Source organism: Hibiscus syriacus, unplaced genomic scaffold (assembly GCF_006381635.1).
Source record: "Hibiscus syriacus cultivar Baekdansim isolate YM2019G1 unplaced genomic scaffold, ASM638163v2 tig00113123_pilon, whole genome shotgun sequence".
NCBI classification, from domain to species: Eukaryota; Viridiplantae; Streptophyta; class Magnoliopsida; order Malvales; family Malvaceae; genus Hibiscus; species Hibiscus syriacus.
The window spans coordinates 1,502,345-1,523,399 of NW_024063443.1; the positions used below are offsets into that span (position 1 = coordinate 1,502,345).

The following is a 21,055-nucleotide window of genomic DNA, read 5'->3' on the forward strand; positions in this document are numbered from 1 at the left end:
CTTGTTGCAGTGGAATTTAGGACAATTCCAAGTCTTGATATGAACCTAAAGGAGAACGTGGAATTTATGGACCTTGAGGAACAATTTTGACCATCCATGATGTCTATAAATCCACAAGGCAGGGTCTTTTTCCTTCATTTTAGTATTCTCAACAGTTGTCATGCTTTTGAGCACTGAAATAAACTTGGCAGCTGTTACTCTAGATGCGCTTGACAAAACAGTCTGCAGGATGTCTATGTCTGCTGCTGCTCAATCATCGGAACTGCCTTCATGTTTAGGTACTGCCCTCTTCTATCCAAAAATAACCTGATAGAAAGATGGTGGGAACACTTGTATCTCCATTGAAATTTTAGTTCATAGTCGATGCGGATTCATGGATCCATGCTGGATCATGACACTACAACTAGCTCAAAATCAAGTTTGACAGAACCTCTAGGGCGTCATAGTAGTCATGGGTTTTACATCAGCCTTGTATTGGTTGGGATGTATGTGTTCATACGACCATCTTGTAAGATACTTTTTATCGATAAAATTGTGAGACCCAACATGTCAAAGTGGACCGTACAGGTTGGTGTAAACCATCACACAGTCTTCTTTAGCCACTTTTGAACCATCCATTTCTATTTACGTGCCAAAATTCATCAGAAACCCTATCTGCCGACCTCCACCGCAAAGCAGCAATGGCGCCTAAAGCTTCTAGTCAGCCATTTTTGTATTAGGAAGCCCAAATCCCAAACTCCAGTCTCCAAGGGCATCCTCTCCTCCACGCTGTTCTAATACAAAAGCCAAGGTTGACCCTGCCTTAATTCCCAACCATCTTCCTTCATCCCTGCCTAGTCCGACAAGCATAACCTAAGATAAGAATTGTAATCAAAGTTATAGGTTCTATGACAACGTTGAAGCACATAACTCACATATCTCATATTTCGAGTATGACTTAATTTAATTCTAATCATAAATTAATTTAATTTAATTTAATTTAACTCACATGTTCATCTGAAACATATCAAAATGACCGATAAAATTTACTAAAGATTATCCGATTGCAATGCTAACTCAATATCTGATTGCAACACTTTTCTTTCATAAACCAGTATATGAGCATTGTAATTCATCAACGAATAAAATATCAATATTTTTTTTGACCTTTCAACTGAATAAACCACATAATTAAACTTTGATGTCATTGAACAAAGATTTTTTTCAACTATACCCACGGCCACTATTTTCTCCTATCTTACTAATGATGCTTATCTTTCTTGAAAAGAATTCATAAATGATCTACCCAAATTTTAAACTCTGGGTGAGTACTTCAGACTGCTGCATCTTTGCTCTAGTTGGTCCTTGAAATTACTTTTTTTTTTATATTATTGAATCTCAAATTTTCTTTTATGTCTTTGTAAAGGATGATTTCTAGGATTGAATGTTTCATTGCCTAGAAAAGATAATTCTTTACCCTAAGAACCTGCAACTTCTCTTTTGTGTATTCATCGTTATTGTGTCCTCGATCAACTATTGCATTCTCATAAAAAATATTTATCAGTACTCCTCGAATCTGAAAAAAAATTCCATCAACATTCTTCGATGATCATAGTGGCCATCAAAATGAGAAATCCTATTTGTACAAAACTAGGATACAACTTTTATTGTAATGTAAGAAATAAAAATGAAATAAGGGAGAGTTTGAGAGGTATTTCAATACAATAAGCAAGAGCTTCTTTAAATAGGTTATAGAAGAGCACACAGAAAAACATGAAACCAACACCTAAACTTTTAGAAAGCATAATAACAAAAATCAAAATCAACTACAGCCTGTAGACCAGGCCATAATAAACTACAACAAATATCTAAAAGAATTCCTCAGTTAATGTAAGTGGACAAATTAACTTTTGTTGGCTCTACTTGTAGCTGTAGGCCAATAATGATTTCTTTCCTCCAACAGATTGTTTTCTCTGTTTTTGAGGCCTTTAAAGAGCTTGTTGGCAATCATTTTTATCAAATTAGATAAAGTTTGAAATTTTGGGAAAAATACTTAAAAGTAGAGTTTAGATTAAAAAATTTGAAGCTTTTGATTTCCCCTTATATTTAAACCTACTTTTTTCATCATATTTATAACTGTTTAATAATTAGTCAAACAAAAGGATTGTAGACAGCTCAACATAAAAGAATATAGCTGTTTTGGCTTGAGTCTGGCCTGGGAAGTCTCACACAATTTAAAATACAGCTAAGGAAAATATTATCGGTTTTGTTATTATTTTTAATAAAATCAGTAAAATATTACCAGAAAATCTGGCCTTGTCTTTTTTTTCTTCAGATAATCTTAAATCTTTCAAATTATTTGTTCAGAATATGAGTTTTTGGAGTACTTGAAAGTTTGATTTTTATTTTGTGTTCATTTGCGGTTGCGTTTAGATTTTCAGAAAAAGTATACAAATGTTATTCTATTATAAGGCTTTATTTTATTGAGTATTCGATTATTAAAAGTTATAAAATGATTTTTTGAATATAAGGTTATGTTTTATTGAGTCTCTTGACTTTTAAAAATTATAAAATGATCATTTAACTACTCATATATTTAGTTGAGGATCTAGAAATTTTTTAGGGTGGGTACACATATATTAATTATTGAATTTTTTCGTATGGTATAGCGTTAGTAAAATTTCAGGGTGGACATCCATAGTAAAATGAACATCTAATATAAAAAAATTCTAATTCCAAGGTGGGTACGTGCCCATGAGGATGCTCTGCATTTGCTACTGCATATATTTTAAACTCATCATTTTCTGTAACAAAATTGACAACCATCTGAGCTAGACGTTAACCTATTGATTATGATATGATAAAATTTGATCTCAAAATCATTTAAGTTGTATTTTGTAGATCAACTCTTTGCATACATTATGTAATCAAGTTAGTACTTTAAATACTATATTGTCGAGCTAATATTTTGAAATGAACGATGGTTTCAGTAGATATTATTAAAATATAATTTTATCATATCCTAATCATTATGTTAGCGTCAAGCTTAGACAATCATCAAATTTTCAATGAAAATTATGAGTTTGGAACGTATGAATAATCGATGATCATTTTGTAACTTTTGATAGTTGGATGACTTAACCAATAACATCATATAATAGAGGATTATTTTATAACTTTTAAATAGTTAAAAAAATTCTACAAAGTAGCGTTTTATAATGAGAACCATTTATATACTTTATTCTAGATTTTATAAGTATTATAAAAAGTTATCATTAATTATTAGTAAAAGAAAATTGTCACTACCTAATCAATTATTTTATTATTGACCGTTCGTTTTAAACAGAAAGATAACAGGATTGGTTAAGAATTTGGAGAGTTAATTATCTAAAAAGAAGTGTAATCAACAAAGTATTAGGTACGGAGAGAAAAAAGGAAAGAGATTATAAAGGAAATTTTCTTTTATTTTTTAATTTAAAATTTATTTTCAAAAATTTTATCATTTTGTTTGAAATTTATATAATTTCTTCGGAATTTTAAAGATTAGTATCAAATTATCAACGGGGTTGGTTCAAGCGATAAACAACTTGATATCGTTTAAGTAATGTCTCAGGTTCGAGTTGTCGTGTATGCAGAAAATCTCCCTTAAAGATTTACCCACCAAATCTAAGTGTGCGACTCGGGTCTATCCAGATTAATCAGGATAAAACCTTAAAACTGGAGGGCAAAAGAAAAAAAGATTTAGATCAAATTGTAAAAATGTGTAAAAATTAAGAGATATTTTTTAAAATTTAGAACAATTTGATGTAATATATCAGACTTGTATAATTAGAAATAAGTATACTAATAATTTCTTCAATCATCAAAGGAATTTCAAAAGGCTTGGAGGGATCTTTAATCAGCAAAAAATTTACCATGATTAAAACTTTTGCATATAATGTGGCTAAGATTGGGGAAAATAGAATTTATGCACAAAAAAAATTAAATTTATCGTAGTGGGTCCAAATAATTTATTGTTGATTAATAATTATTAATGTTAGAACATGTGTTCATGTATAGACAATAACATGATTGTATTACGTGTAAAGCTAAAAACACCGCTTATCTGAGTATTTTGAAAATAATAAATTTCTTAATTTGATGTTAATTATTTTACTTTTTTAATATTAATATTTCATACATAATATTTTAATTATTAGAAAATATTTTGAAAAATAAATCATAAAAATATTTAAAATTATAAACTTTTATAAAAAAAAACTATAAAATGTGAAAAACTATAAAATATTAAAAATATATTATTTATTGTCAATTGATTTAATTTGACAGAAAACATATAATTTCGAGGTCAAAAAAGAGATCAAGTTTAAAATTACGACTACATTTTTATAAAGTCGTCAGATGATCGATGCACTTTTTTAGAGTAAATCTAAATGAATCACATACTATAAGAATTAAATGATGGTAAAGTATCCTGACAGTCCTTGTATTATAACTTAATTACATTTTGATCCTTCAACCGAAAAAAACAGAAGCTGACTAGTGTACATTTTAAAATGAGAAATTTCTTTCTATTCCTTTGTTTCTTTTCAAATTCCAATGAAAATAGTAACCACATTTATTTTCAAGTATGCATGTATTCGAAGAAAAACTATCTTATGATCCATGCATCTTTATAAAGTCGCCAGATGATTTATATATCTATTTAAAGTCCTTAAATGATATGCTTCTTTAATAATAAAATATTTTAACAGTGAATCTTATGAAAAAAATATTTTTTCTGGCCCCTTATATAAGATTATTTTATTATCCAAAAGAGATAACTATCCAACTCAGTTGGTAGAACACAAGGTTCTTAACATTGAGGTCGTGAGATCGAGTCTCACGGAGGGCATTTCATAATTCGGAGGTCTTCTATGAAAGCTGCTTTCAATCTGGTGTTGGGGGCAGCCTACTATCTTATCTCCCCTTACCCCATTACATATGGAAACAAGGGACATCCAAATTTTATTTTCCAAAACATTTTTGGGCAATTTTGCCCGAGAATTCTAATTCAATATTATATTACTAATAATTATAAAATTTATGGTAGTTTGGTTGGTAAAGGGCGTCTTTCTTTTTTAACCTCAAAAGATAATTGTTGGAAGTCTCGATAAGAACAAAAAGATATTTGGGTAAATTTTGTATATAGTCATCCATTTAAATTTACGGTTTTATTTTAGTTATTTAACTATTGTTTTTTTAAACCGTACTTTTTTTTATTAATTTGGAGTGAGTAAAAGACATATCTGTTTAAAATAACTCTCAATCATTTGATATTTGAACGCTCACACCTCTGGCCACTTATATAGTAATAATAGAAATTTTTATATGTGAGTATAAATAAAATTTTAGGTGGGCACCGAATTATGATGAATTTTTTTTTTATTAATTTGAGGTGATTATAACGTAATATTTGTTTCAAATATTCTCAATCATTTGATAATGAACACTCAATCACTCTTACTATAGTTGTTGGTACTCGAACCCGTAATCTCTAAAAATAACAATTATTCTTTTAACCACTTAGGTAATTTGGCTCGTACGATTTTTCTAAGGAGAATACACTTTTGCACGGATGATGATGGTTTTTCTAAGAGAATGCATAGCACAATTACAATTATAAAGACAATAAGTGCAAGCACAATCAATCATAATTTATATATAATCAAAATTAATTAGTGTAATCCAAGTATATTAAAAGTTTATCAGACCTTCACCTCGATCAAAATAGTTTAAATATAAATTCATACAAAACAATTGGACTAGAATTTTTGCGAACGTAATTTTTTAATAGTTTGTTGATTATAAAGTAATATATATTCAAAAAATAATAATTTAATGCACACATATATTGTATACGTCGCTGCTCGAAAGCAAAACTTTTAGAAATATAACATTTCCTTATACTACTGAAACCAATTGATAGATTCATATGAACGTAAATTTATATGATAATACTCAAATTTAAAATATTTTTAAATCTCATGACCTCAATCTTACAATTGATATAACTTAAATAATAAAAAAACTTAATTAAAATATAAATATATAAATTATATATATATATATTGAATTTAAATGTTCCGCGCATTTAAGAATTTTAAGTTCTATGAATTAAAGTGGCATCCGTAGTAAAAGAATTGTTATTGTTCCTTAAGAACTAGTTTGAGCACTGAGAATGTCGAGAATGTAAGTGTTCAATATTAAGAGGTTAAAAATAAGAAATTTTACGTAAAATTATTGAAACATATTACTTGAAATTTATATGTATGACCAAAAATATTTAGATAACTTTTTACTATTTCATAATTGTTTGATAATTTAATTTTTAGAGTAAATTTATTGATGTAGAACAATTTTTATTTAATATTATTTTTATAATATATATTTCAATTTAATACTATTTTACTTAGTAATATCATCTCAGTTAAAAAAATTAGATGAAAAACATGTTTATAAGATTTTCATAGTAATTTAATTTAATTTAGGTTAAAAATAATAATTATTTTAAAAATATTTTATTTTTTAAATTGAAAATATTAAATTAGTTGCATTCGCCTTATAGACTATTCAAAATAATTATATGTTTGATTAAAACTTAAGTAGCATTGCGTTAAAAACTAGTAGAATGATCAATGAGTTGGACTTTTCTTTTGAAAAATAAAAATAAAAATAAAATTTCTGGAACTATATTCGTTGAACCGTCAGGGATAAGCCAGATCGGGGGATCTCTCGAGCTAGTTTTCTTTTAGTAGATTAAGATTTCAATTGGTGGGTTTATTTGCTTATTTCTCAGTTTTGGCCAGTTCGCTTTGGTTTTAGTTTCTAATATTGAATTGTTTTGCTGAAATTAGAAGTTTGATGGACTTAAATTTTGCTGATTCTGACTTGAGACATGATAGAAATTTAGTTAATGTTTTTTGTTTCTAGAGTTGTTCTAAGTCTGAACGTTGTGATCAATGAGTAAATTGGCATGTTTTATTGATGTTCTTGGGATTGTTGTTTAGTATTTTTAGTTGATTTTCCTTTTTTTCGCGTTAATTTGGATTTTCAGATAAGCGTGTACTTGAATTTCCTTGAAAAAATGGGGGTAATGTCGAGACGGGTTGTGCCCGCCTGCGGTAACCTCTGTTTCTTCTGCCCTTCGATGCGTGCAAGATCAAGACAGCCTGTTAAAAGATACAAGAAGCTGCTAGCTGAAATTTTCCCCCGTAATCAGGTAATTGTCAGCTCATCTACTGTCAATTTTTACTTGATTTTGGGAACTTCTTTACTAGCTATTTTGTTAATGTTTGATTCTTATAGTGAAAAATTGCATAGGGGTGTTAGTCTAGCTTGTTCCTTTTCTTAGTAATGGATGATTGTTTGTTTGTATTAAATTCAGTTTAATTGGTGACTTCAAAACATGAAATAGATTTTAGGTTGTGAAGTTCACAGAAGGATAAAATGTTCATAAGATCTACTTCTACACTGCTGCTTCTATTTTGCTTTTGGCTGCATAAGTTTCTAATGTCCGTGGTATTAGATATTGTTGAACGTTGAGGAAGAAGTGGCACTATTGGCATTACTTTTTTCTTATATTTGGGAAGTAAGGCATTCATGTGCTTCTAGAAATGGTCTTTAGGTTTCTTGAAGGGTATCATATCCCCTCATTCTGATATGCTTAAAATTTTTCCAATTATTTTTTATTTGACAGGATGCTGAGCCGAATGATAGGAAAATCGCTAAGCTCTGTGAATATGCTTCGAGGAACCCATTAAGAATACCGGAGGTATTATTGCTTTTCTTTTGTTCATTTATTATTGGAAGAATTTGATTATAACATGGAATTTCTCAAATTTTAATTTTCTGTTTGTAATGTTAGTTTCCACTATATATATATAAAGATACTTATCTCTGCTAATTTAAGTGAAAAAATACAACACTTGTAAGTGCGAACATGTCTACTTCTTTTCTAATGGGTTCTGTAATAATAAACTTAGTGATGTTTTATATCTTCTAGTTGTTTACGATTCAATCTTGCTTTTAAAATGATTCTTTTATATTAGTTAAAAGGAGGTGGTATGCAAATATTTTCTACAATGTTGGTAATTTTGTCATGAAATGCTCAAAACCGATTGCAAATTTTTAATTGGTATAAATCTTGGAAAAATTCAAATTTATTGAAGTATCCTTGATGTGTTCGAAATTAGTTTGAAATTGACTATATTGTGAAATATATATAACTTTACTGAAATGCTTATTGATTTTTCTTTCACTTCTTTAAACAATTTGTCTGCACAGATTACAAGTAATCTAGAACAAAGATGCTTCAAGGATTTACGGAATGAGAACTTTGGATGTGTGAAAACCATATTGTGCATTTATAGGAAACTGCTATCATCCTGTAAGGAGCAGATGTAAGTTTGATTTGTTGAAATATTAACATCTAATGGTATAAATTTTTTGGCATAAAATTTCTGGAAATGTTTCATCTGGGGGTGAGCAGCTTGGAGCAGGGGAGTTTTAAAGAATGAACCATTGACTTAAATAACTAAATCTTTGGTAGAGCATAATATTTGGCTTGTTATTGTCACATAATTGTTGAAGGGGCTTGTGTTGCGGGATTAAATTCTTGCAGGGGTTGAACTTTGAAAGATAACTACTTTTTAATTTATGATCTAATTACTTTCTTTTTTATCATTTGTTTCAAATTGTCTTTGGTTGCATCTCAAGAATGCTGATTATATAAAGATATATATTTTTTTATTTTAACAATTCAATAGGTACACATGTTCAATAAATAATAATATATTGTTTTTATGTTTAGTGAGATTATACTGCAACAGTGATGATGCTTCCTTAGAAGTTCTTTCTTTGACATGCCAACTAAAATTTTGAGTAGATTGTTAATTAAAAATTAATCTTAATTTTGCATAAAAAATTAACGGGGTTTACAATGCTGGACAAGATCACGCGTAGTGAAAGATTAAATTGTTTAGAAAATTATCTCTAGCAATTTTGTCTATTTCCTCAGATTCAATTTTAATTTTTAGTATGTAGAGAATTAATATGGTATTTTTTATTATCTTCATTGTTTTAATTTACCTCAGCTTATGCTTTAACTTTTAAGTGTTAATGTGATGTATCTATATTTTTTGTGCAACATTCATAGGAGCACTTTATTCTTGCAGGCCACTTTTTGCTTGTAGTTTATTAGGGATCATTCGGACTCTTTTGGAGCAAACTCGACAGGATGAAATGCGAATTTTGGGTTGCAATGCTCTTGTAGATTTCATAAATTGTCAGGTGTGTAGTCAAACTGATATGCGAGTAATACATACAGGTTTGGCTCGGGTTGCTAAATAGCCCTTTGAAATTTAAAGGTTTCCATCACTGGGCTTTTTAAGTTTTTGCTGTAGACTACTTACTGGATTTGGACCTGCTGATTGATTATATAACAGTTCATTTCTTGGCTTTAGATTGCAAATAGACTAGAGACAGAATGCTTTACATTCAGCTATAACTAGCAATTTTTTTCTAATTCTGTGGGATTTAAAACCAGATGGATGGCACACATATGTTCCAATTAGAGGGCCTTATTCCTAAACTTTGTCAGCTGGCTGAAGAAGATGGAGATGATAACAGAGCTTTGTGTTTACGTTCAGCAGGATTGCAAGTTCTGGCTTCCATGGTTGTATTCTCTCTAGATTTTTTTGTTGTTGCAAAAGTAACTCTTTTGTCCAAAATATTGAATGCACTTACATTAGCTCAGACAATTTTTTTAAGTAGCCATAACTTTTCTTCTTTATGACATGTGCATGCATATTCAAACCATTAATTGTTTTCTATTTTCTCCATTATTTCTTGTATCTAATACTTGCTGGATTTTGTGTGCATGTCTTTCCAGTCATTTCCTTCACAATTTTCGTACTTGAAAGACGTGTTTCCAAAATGAATTTGGTGGTTCAGTTACTGGCAATGACTACTGTCCAGCAGTTAATAAAATTATGGCTCGGCAAGATTATTATACAGCTTATTTAAATATTTTCAAGTAGCTTCTGCCTTTTCTACCTTTATGCAACAGTCCATATTCTCTGTTAGAAGGCATTCTTCAAAACTATTGCAATATGTTTTAACGGAAAGAGGCTTGGCTTTTTCTGCATTGTGTTTTATAATATAGGATAAGCTCGTAGACTAGTTAATAGTTCAAACAATTGAAATTTTAGAGACCTTTTCTTATATATGATTGAAATCACTTCTATATTGACTGTAGGGGAATATAGTGGCTAAATTTTGTTTTCAAAGGGGCTATCAAGTGTGCTTTTGTTTTGGTCAACCTGTAAATAACCGTATTTTGCAAAATATGAGTTAGTTTCCAATTCCTTACAAATCAGATTGATTCCTGGTTCTCTTTTCATGTACTTTTTCTTTTTAAATAATTCTTTTCAGTTATTTTATTTGTTAACATTGCTTATTTTTTTGTTGTACATTTTTCTCATTCGGTATTTTTTTACTTCGACTTCCAAGTCTGGTCCCTTACTTCTTTCTCATTCCTTCTGCCTAGGTCTTCTTTATGGGTGAACACTCTCATATATCAATGGACTTTGATAGTGTAAGTTATCACTTCTTATGGTGGCTTTCCTGTCAATGCACTTTTTTCTTCAAAGTTTGATGCATTTCTGATCTGATACAGTTTGACTGTGCAAATATAACCAAGTATATTTTAGTCCTGGCTGTAAACTTCTTAAAAAATATTGAAATAATTCTCTTTTAACCAACTGAGCTTCATTGGAAAGAATGAAACAGAGCTTTGAAATGTTTATCGAGAAGTATATTATTGTCTGCCCAAAATTTTGGATAATCTCTCAATCTGTTTCTTTCAGTTTTATTTTGGAGTTTCAGCTTTAGCCTCTTGAATTTCCTTCTAGATATTATAAAGCGCGCACTAGACAAGCAAATGAGCAATAGGTATTGGCCATTTTGATCATCTTAAATTATTTTTCCATCTTTTATAGATCATATCAGTAACAATGGAGAACTACATGGACTTCCAAATGTCCTCTGCTGATGGAAGTAAAGTGGGTGAAATTGGTTTGTCCGTCCCGGATATCAATGAGAAGGCATTGTCTGTACCAAACCTTTTAATTAAATCAGACTTCGAGCCAACCGCTAAGGCTTCATTTTTTATGCATTCATTTCATTAGGATAATTTTATCATATGTCCAAATATAATTGTTTGCTCCATTTGGATATTTATCAGTGATACTTCCAAGAGTCCCTCTTACTGGTCAAGGATTATCTTGCGTAATATAGCCAGATTGGCAAAAGAAGCAACAACTATCCGGCGTGTTCTTGAACCTCTTTTTCATAATTTTGATGCTGAAAATCACTGGTCCCAAGAGAAGGGAGTTGCTTTGTCTCTTCTAATGTACTTGCAGCTTGTAATGGAAGAAACAGGTTACTTGGGAAGTTTTAGCATGAATCCTTAATATATGCTTTTTCTGATATATATTTTGTAGGTATAAAGGTATTTATTTTTTAATGACAGGACAAATGTCTGACCAACTCTTGGCGATCTTGGTGAAGCACATGGAGCATAAGAATGTAGCCAAGCAACCTCATATACAAGTTAACATTGTAAATGTCATAAATCAACTTACAAAAAATGCAAAGCTTCAGCCCTCATCGGCAGTCATCGGTACAATAGCTGACTTGGTGAAGCATTTACGAAAGTGCCTGCAAAATTCAGCTGAATTATCATCTTCTAGGGGTGATCATGATAAATATAACACTGATCTTCTGTTGGGCTTCGAAAAGTGTATTTCAGAGCTCTCAAATAAGGTTGGGAAAATGCCTTGTATACATCTGAGTTCTAATTTAATCTAATTATCTTAAGATACTTTGAGAAGCTAGTTATTATTATTATTATATATTAATATTATTCTTATCCATTTAGTTGAACTCTTTTTCTGTATGTATTTAACAGGTTGGGGATGTGGGACCAATTCTTGATATGATGGCTGTGGTACTAGAGAATATTTCGACCAACAGTATTGTTGCAAGAACAACAATTTCTGCTGTTCAACGAACAGCAGAAATCATCTCTTCCATCCCTAACATATCATATCACAAGAAGGCAAGTATTCTCGGGTAATAATATGCTGTTATGTTCTTTCTTATCTTGCACATGCAACTAAGTCCTGATATTTTAATCTGTTCCAGACCTTCCCTGATGCTCTTTTTCACCAGTTGCTCCATGCAATGTCCCATCCAGACCATGAAACTCGAGTTGGAGCACACAAAATTTTCTCCATTGTGCTTATGCCATCCTTGCTTTCGCCTTTGTCAGTTCAAAATAAGAAAACTTCTGAGGCTGTTTCTTATGACTTATCGATTAGTGCAACTGTGAAGGTAAGTAGTCACAGCTTATCCTTTCAGGATGAAGGTACCAAGCAGAACTCATTTATGGAAGACTTTAAGAAAATGGAAATCAATTGTTAATAATGTGTCAGTACCATGGGAACTCATTTAGTTTCAAGCATGCTCTGGATGAATGAAAAATGTTATGGAATTGTTGTCTTTCTGTTGTTTGGTGTTACTATCGATTCATATACTATTTGGTTTTCATACGTGTGTGAATTTTTCAGCAGCTGTCTTCCCTTCGATTAAGCAGCCATCAAGTGAGTCTTCTTCTTTCATCAGTATGGGTCCAGGCGAATTCCACTGATAATACTCCTGCAAATTTTGAGGCTATGGCCCGTTCCTTCTATCTTGCAATATTGTTTACCCAATCCAAGGTAAATATTTTTTATGCTGGCTTACTCTCAAAAAAGAGAAAAAAAAATTAACTTTTATGCTGCCTTCTAAAATATCAATTACCTTTATTGACGCACAAGGTTTAAGAAGTATTAGTTGTTTATGATACTACCTTACTCTTTTTTATTGATTTTACTTTGTTTTTGGTGATGATGTATGATACGAAAAAAAGGGTAGGATAGTGAAATTGGAAAATGTTTTACTCTTGGTGATTGACAAACATTTTGGAAGAACCCACAATAGATGAATGAACATCTTATTTATTTGTTTTATAGTGTCTGCTATTTCTGATTGTGCTTAATTTGATAATAGAAATGTGCTTTTGAAATATTTAGAAGTTCTAGTTCTCACTGTGGTGGTTTTTCATGAATGTAGACAGACCAAATCATAATGCCGACTCCCTTTAGTATCTTGTCTCTTTCTAGTTGTCAGCACCATCTACCATTATCTATAAAACTCAAAGTGAGATAATAATGTCAACCTTTATGTTGCCTGCACCTTTTTTTTTCTTCTGAAAAGTAAGTTTTATTCGAAACAAAGATAAAAGCATTGGTAGGGGCCTCATTAAAAAACCTCCCTAAGCCTAAATGGAAGAAAAAGAGTGCACCCTAGCCAATGAATACAAACTGAAAGAAACATCCTGAGAGAAGAAACTGGGAAATCCCGAGGCACAAGTAGCACCTGTAAACTACAACAGCCATAATCTAAAAGAAAGAAACAGAAAATAAGAATAAACCGACTTCAAACTCCAGCCTTCAAATCTTTCATGAGCACTCTTGGGCACTTTGCTCCCTCCCACTAGAACCGTCCCAATATTCAACTTGTTTCTGCGGTGAGATGTGCCATGGGCCAATAACTGGACTGTGATAGAATTTGGATCTTATCTTGACTTTCTAAGAGGGATTTCCTGGATATTTTGTTAAGAAGATTCCTCTTTTCTTTTGCATTTGCCTGGAAATTTATTAAATATATTTTAATACTATTAGAGGTTTTCTTTCTATTTGGTATCTATGTCTGAACTGCTCTATTGATTAATTTTCTGATGATAGACCTCCAGTCACATTGCACTAGTTCGGAGTTTTCAGTTGGCATTCTCCCTGAGGAGCATCTCTCTGGATCAAGAAGGTGTGTTACATCTATTAGTATTGGTGGTTTTTTTTATGATACGGTGAAAGAACTTAGTGCTGTATGTATATAAGCTGTAGAATTATGCCCTTTGTCCATTTTGTCACTTGGAAGCCTCACGGGCAGGATTACTCCATACACTCCATGATTGTGTTTGCGACGCTTCAATGTTTCTTCCATCCCATCTCAAGAAACATCAGAAAGAAACTTTGGCTCAAAAAGTTTATTCTAATTGTTGTCTTGACTCTAGATATTTATTCTAGCTAAATTAATGTTGGCTGAATTATAGGTGATTCATTGAAGATTTCCTAGCTTTGAATACTGATGTAATTGCTTTAACTTTTGGTAATAAATGTAGATTTCTCTTATATCTTTTTTGTATTGTTCATAAATAGGATATATGTAATAGACTTTATGTGGGCAATAAACATTCAGATCCAGTTTGTAATATAGGCTCCTCTGTCTTCACCTATTCGTTATGAGTTATCTCACTGTGATTAAATGGTGGTTGGTGGATTGCATTTAATCTTTTATTAAACTCAGAGCTCTTCACCTTTTACCATATTGTTTTGGGTTGGGTGCTTGTTCAATTTGGTGAAAACTTCTCCTGACATCTGTGTCTTGCATGCATGTTGAAGGAGTTTTGCAACCATCTCGCAGAAGGTCTCTATTTACCTTGGCATCCTACATGCTTATTTTCTCAGCCAGGGCAGGCAATCTTCCAGAATTAATACCTATTGTTAAAGCATCTCTGACAGATCAAACAGTCAGTTTCTTATCCTTAATGTATATCAGAAGGTTATTTATATTGATACAGCGGTTTACTATCTTTTCCGACATTCTGATACTTGATTCTATCACCATTCACACAGGTTGATCCTTATCTCAAATTAATTGAGGATATGAGACTCCAGGCTGTGCATGTGAAGTCTGATGTGGACAGTGTAGCATATGGGTCAAAGGAAGATGATGCTGCTGCATCAAAAACTTTCTTGGCAATAGAGCTAGATGATCTTCATTTGAAGGAGACAGTCATTTCTCATTTCATGACTAAATTTGACAAATTTTCTGAGGTAATCTATCAATTTTTTATTATTGTTTTAAGGTTTATACTCTGCCATCTCCCCTAGCTGTATGGACAGTGATAAGTATCTACTATCAGAGGGTGATTATTTTTTTCTTGTTTTGAGTAACATTATAAGTTTCATTGGCGTAGATTTTTTTCTTTTAGTGATGAACTTGCGGAACTTATGTTCTTAGATATTTAAGGTTCTTCATTTAACAAACCTTTTATATGAAAGATTTTGGTTGTGAGCAGAGCAGCTATTTGTTAACTAATAGAAAGAATCATCATAAAACAGAGTGTAGTTTGGACTAGGAGTAAAAACTTTCTTGGCAATAGAGCTAGATGATCTTCATTTGAAGGAGACAGTCATTTCTCATTTTATGACTAAATTTGACAAATTTTCTGAGGTAATGTATCAATTTTTTATTATTGTTTTAAGGTTTATACTCTGCCATCTCCCCTAGCTGTATGGACAGTGATAAGTATCTACTATCAGAGGGTGATTATTTTTTTCTTGTTTTGAGTAACATTATAAGTTTCATTGGCGTAGATTTTTTTCTTTTAGTGATGAACTTGCGGACTTATGTTCTTAGATATTTAAGGTTCTTCATTTAACAAACCTTTTATATGAAAGATTTTGGTTGTTAGCAGAGAAGCTATTTGTTAACTAATAGAAAGAATCATCATAAAACAGAGTGTAGTTTGGACTAGGAGTAAAAACTTTCTTGGCAATAGAGCTAGATGATCTTCATTTGAAGGAGACAGTCATTTCTCATTTCATGACTAAATTTGACAAATTTTCTGAGGTAATGTATCAATTTTTTATTATTGTTTTAAGGTTTATACTCTGCCATCTCCCCTAGCTGTATGGACCAATGTTTTTAAAACCGGACCGGACATTGAACCGGTGAAGGTACTGGTTCAACCGGGTTCAACCGCGATTGAACCGGATTTTATATAAAATAATTTTTTTTTTAATTTTACATAATATTCAAAGAAATATTAATATATATGTAACACTTTTTTTAAGTTTACAATATTAAAAGGTATAAAAATATCACAAGTCATAACATATATAAATTAAAAACCATAAAATCAAGTGTAACGGAGAGGCAGATAGCTTAGCAAAGAAAGGGATAGGTTGATTGTAAGGGTCTATTTGTGGTTTTCTTGACCAAGTGTGTAGGTTTTATGTTGGGAGGAGGAGTGTTTAAGTCTTATGTCAAGCAATTTAGTGCTATTTTTAACTTTTATGTAATGTTCAATATTAATAAAAGTTCCAAGGCACTCTTTTCCTCCTTCCTATGATTAACGACCTTTCTTCAAGGTCTTTAATTTAAGAAGGGGGTTTTTAACGAGGCCTTTCATTCCTATAAAAAAAACCATAAAATCAAGTGAAACAAAATGATTCAAATCAACTACAACATAATATTTAAGGTAAAACATATTAAATAATAAATATAATTATATAACTATAATCAAAAAAATAAAATTGGGGCTTAAAAAATCATAACAAATGATGTCATTTGGTTTAATTTTTTTTTATAAAAAAAACAATCCCACATGGCTAAGAAACATAGAAGAGCATCCCAACTTACTTCTATAAATAATAGAGGTAATTTGACATTCAAAATCATGGAGCCTTTTGGTGAGCACACAACAAACTATTCTTTTGCTTCAATTGAGCTCAAATTTTAGGCTTCAATCGAACTTCTAATTTTTTTTTTGAGTTCGAGCCTTTTTGAGTTCAAGTTTTAATATTATATTTGAGTTCGAGTTGAACTTGATAATTTTTAGCTCGTGAGTTTTTGAGTCGAGTTGAGCTTACTTTTAAAGTTTTCGAGTTCGAGTCGAGCTCAACAATACTCGAATTTGACTTGGCTCGTTGAACAAACGACGTCGTTTGGTTTAATTTTTTTTTAAAAGAAAAAAAGTGAACCGGCGTTTCAAACCGATTTTGCAGGTTTTCAGCCGTTTCACCCCGGTTTTACCGGTTTTCAGCCGGTTCTACCGGTTTTCAGCCGGTTATTGCCACCCGGTTTTGTGAGGTAACCGGACCAGACATGCCACCGGTTCACGGTTCAACCGGTTGAACCGGCCGGTCCGGTCCGGTTTTTGATAACCATGGTATGGATAGTGATAAGTATCTACTATCAGAGGGTGATTATTTTTTTCTTGTTTTGAGTAACATTATAAGTTTCATTGGCGTAGATTTTTTTTTCTTTTAGTGATGAACTTGCGGAACTTATGTTCTTAGATATTTAAGGTTCTTCATTTAACAAACCTTTTATATGAAAGATTTTGGTTGTGAGCAGAGCAGCTATTTGTTAACTAATAGAAAGAATCATCATAAAACAGAGTGTAGTTTGGACTAGGAGTAAAAACTTTCTTGGCAATAGAGCTAGATGATCTTCATTTGAAGGAGACAGTCGTTTCTCATTTCATGACTAAATTTGACAAATTTTCTGAGGTAATGTATCAATTTTTTATTATTGTTTTAAGGTTTATACTCTGCAATCTCCCCTAGCAGTATGGACAGTGATAAGTATCTACTATCAGAGGGTGATTATTTTTTTCTTGTTTTGAGTAACATTATAAGTTTCGTTGGCGTAGATTTTTTTTTTCTTTTAGTGATGAACTTGCGGAACTTGTGTTCTTAGATATTTAAGGTTCTTCATTTAACAAACCTTTTATATGAAAGATTTTGGTTGTGAGCAGAGCAGCTATTTGTTAACTAATAGAAAGAATCATCATAAAACAGAGTGTAGTTTGAACTAGGAGTAAAAACTTTCTTGGCAATAGAGCTAGATGATCTTCATTTGAAGGAGACAGTCATTTCTCATTTCATGACTAAATTTGACAAATTTTCTGAGGTAATGTATCAATTTTTTATTATTGTTTTAAGGTTTATACTCTGCCATCTCCCCTAGCTGTATGGACCAATGTTTTTAAAACCGGACCGGACATTGAACCGGTGAAGTACTGGTTCACTGGTTCAACCGTGGTTGAACCGGATTTTATATAAAATAATATTTTTTTTAATTTTACATAATATTCAAAGAAATATTAATATATATGTAACACTTTTTTTAAGTTTACAATATTAAAAGGTATAAAAATATCACAAGTCATAACATATATAAATTAAAAATCATAAAATCAAGTGAAACAAAATGATTCAAATCAACTACAACATAATATTTAAGGTAAAACATATTAAATAATAAATATAATTATATAACTATAATCAAAAAAATAAAATTGGGGCTTAAAAAATCATAACAAATGATGTCATTTGGTTTAATTTAAAAAAACAAAACAATCCCACATGGCTAAGAAACATAGAAGAGCATCCCAAAAGTTTAAAGAGAAAAAATATGAGAACAAAACAATCCCACATGGCTAAGAAACATAGAAGAGCATCCCAACTTACTTCTATAAATAATAGAGGTAATTTGACATTCAAAATCATGGAGCCTTTTGGTGAGCACACAGCAAACTATTCTTTTGCTTCAATTGAGCTCAAATTTTAGGCTTCAATCGAACTTCTAAATTTTTTTTGAGTTCGAGCCTTTTCGAGTTCAAGTTTTAATATTATATTTTGAGTTCGAGTTGAACTTGATAATTTTTAGCTCGTGAGTTTTTGAGTCGAGTTGAGCTTACTTTTAAAGTTTTCGAGTTCGAGTCGAGCTCAGCAATACTCGAAATTAACTTGGCTCGTTGAACAAACGAAGTTCGTTTGGTTTAATTTTTTTTTAAAAGAAAAAAAGTGAACCGGCGGTTCAAACCGGTTTTGCCGGTTTTCAGCCGTTTCACCCCGGTTTTACCGGTTTTCAGCCGGTTCATTGCCAGCCCGATTTTGTGAGGTAACCGGACCGGACATGCCACAGGTTCGCGGTTCAACCGGCCGGTCCGGTCCGGTTTTGATAACCATGGTATGGACAGTGATAAGTATCTACTATCAGAGGGTGATTATTTTTTTCTTGTTTTGAGTAACATTATAAGTTTCATTGGCGTAGATTTTTTTTCTTTTAGTGATGAACTTGCGGAACTTATGTTCTTAGATATTTAAGGTTCTTCATTTAACAAACCTTTTATATGAAAGATTTTGGTTGTGAGCAGAGCAGCTATTTGTTAACTAATAGAAAGAATCATCATAAAACAGAGTGTAGTTTGGACTAGGAGTAATGTTATCAGTGGATTGCTGCCCCCTCCCCCTTGTTCAGTTGTGTGGCTTGTAAAGGGTAATAGTGATTTTAATTGTCAATGCTTTTGTAAGGGCATTTTGAGTTGTAACAAATAGGTGTTGCATGTTACTAAGTTGTTCCATATTTCTTTTGAAAAGGAATTAATAGAATTTATTGGAGCTTGGTAGCAAACAAGATTCTTATCAACCTTTTTCTGCTTCTTATAGGATGAGTTGTCAAGTGTTAAGAAACAAATTCGTGAGGGCTTTTCACCAGACGATGCATACCCATTTGGTGCTCCATTGTTTATGGAGACACCAAGACCATGTTCTCCTCTTGCACAAATAGAGTTTCAGCCATTTGAAGAGGTAGATCATACCTGGATTACATCGTATCCTATAATACAATGAGTTTGGTTGACTTGGTTTTTATTTTCTTCCAGATTTTGCCTCTAGCCACAATAACAGATGATGAAGCCTTCCCTGAAGCCAATGGAAGTCAGTCAGATCGCAAAGCATCTCAATCTCTCAGTACACTAGATGTTTTAAGTGTCAATGAACTTTTGGATTCGGTAAGATGATCAGTTCTTTATATCTATAATGATATAAAGTATAATTTCTCAATGACTTTGGAAACATTAAAACTGCAAAAAGATAATATGTCTTAACTCCTTAGGTAGAGTCTATAAGAACTATCTGGATAGTATAAAATTTGGATTCCGTAGGCCTCTCTGTCTCTCTTCATCTGAGTTCATATGGTCTATAAAATCTTAAAAAGGTAGAGGCTACGTTTTTGTTGGATTCTGGTGAAATTTAAAAATTTCATTTTAGGAAAATTGATAAGGTTTTGCTATATGATACTGAAATTTTGAATGTATTAAGCTTTTGCTTTTTCTTGAGATTCTGCTAAGATCATTTCTGTTTTCCAAGCCTTAAATATTGTCTGAAAATGCGAAGTGCATATGATATAACATATTAATTCATATCACAAACTGATAAATGGGGTTTAGCCAAATCAAACGAGTTTCAACTCTTCAATGTAATCTGTGCATCTTTGTACCTTTTATCATGCAATAAGTTTTGTTGTTTTTAGAACTCTAACCAACCTTCCTAGTTGAAATTGAAGTCAGAGGAGAGAAAAATCATTTAATCCATCTTATTGAGCAATTGAATTTGTTCCTAGCTGTTGTGTACAAAGAGCTAAACTACATTTTCTCACAAATTATACTGATTTGTTTGTCATAGGTTCTGGAAACGGCACGGCAAGTCGCAAGCTTTTCCATTTCGGCCACACCCATTCCTTATGACCAGATGAGGAGTCAGTGTGAAGCTCTTGTAATCGGCAAACAACAAAAGATGTCAGTGCTTCATAGCTTCAAGCATCAACAGGATGGCAAGGCAACCCTGGAGGAAAACAAAAACGAGGTCCTCTGTTTACCGAATATGGTGAGTTGGTCTTTAAACATATGACAAGCATCTGTATTGATGTTTTAGATCCATCTGCATTCTTCCCTAAGCCAAAGCATAACCTGAATCATCACCTCTCAATACCATTGATAATAGGGAAAACTATGTATTTAGTCACCCACCTATTCCTGCAGTTCCATTTTGGTCACCTTCTGTTAAAAACTTAACGGTGATGCTGACGTGTTACCTTAAAGGTAATGCCACATCATCATTGAAAAAGTAAAAAATTGCCACATTAGCATCTCTGTTTATTTTACAACGGGAGGTGACCAAAACAGAACCAAAACATAATGTTAGATATGCTTTTGAAAAGAAAAAAAAAGTTGGGCGACTAAAACGGAACAACGAGAATAGGTGAGTGACTAAATATGTAGTTTACCCTTGATAATATT

The 21,055-nt window shown here is 31.7% G+C and overlaps 1 protein-coding gene across 4 annotated transcripts in view; it reads left to right on the top strand.

The window, feature by feature from the left end:
• Positions 1-6,682: 6,682 nt before the first annotated feature.
• The window catches only part of LOC120185508 (protein SEMI-ROLLED LEAF 2-like), a 28,649-nt gene continuing 14,276 nt past the window's right edge, over positions 6,683-21,055 (top strand). For 3 of the 4 annotated variants that reach the window (XM_039189706.1, XM_039189704.1, XM_039189705.1), the window contains exons 1-19: positions 6,683-6,792; positions 7,076-7,240; positions 7,718-7,792; positions 8,305-8,420; positions 9,195-9,309; positions 9,566-9,694; positions 10,568-10,615; positions 11,019-11,128; positions 11,264-11,460; positions 11,552-11,844; positions 11,990-12,139; positions 12,226-12,414; positions 12,651-12,800; positions 13,869-13,944; positions 14,583-14,710; positions 14,817-15,017; positions 19,425-19,565; positions 19,640-19,768; positions 20,442-20,642. In XM_039189706.1, coding sequence (XP_039045637.1) covers positions 7,106-7,240; positions 7,718-7,792; positions 8,305-8,420; positions 9,195-9,309; positions 9,566-9,694; positions 10,568-10,615; positions 11,019-11,128; positions 11,264-11,460; positions 11,552-11,844; positions 11,990-12,139; positions 12,226-12,414; positions 12,651-12,800; positions 13,869-13,944; positions 14,583-14,710; positions 14,817-15,017; positions 19,425-19,565; positions 19,640-19,768; positions 20,442-20,642 — 2,583 coding nt within the window. In that variant the 5' untranslated portion in view covers positions 6,683-6,792; positions 7,076-7,105. The remainder of the gene's footprint in view (positions 6,793-7,075; positions 7,241-7,717; positions 7,793-8,304; positions 8,421-9,194; positions 9,310-9,565; positions 9,695-10,567; positions 10,616-11,018; positions 11,129-11,263; positions 11,461-11,551; positions 11,845-11,989; positions 12,140-12,225; positions 12,415-12,650; positions 12,801-13,868; positions 13,945-14,582; positions 14,711-14,816; positions 15,018-19,424; positions 19,566-19,639; positions 19,769-20,441; positions 20,643-21,055) is intronic. The other variant, XM_039189707.1, reaches the window with a different exon arrangement.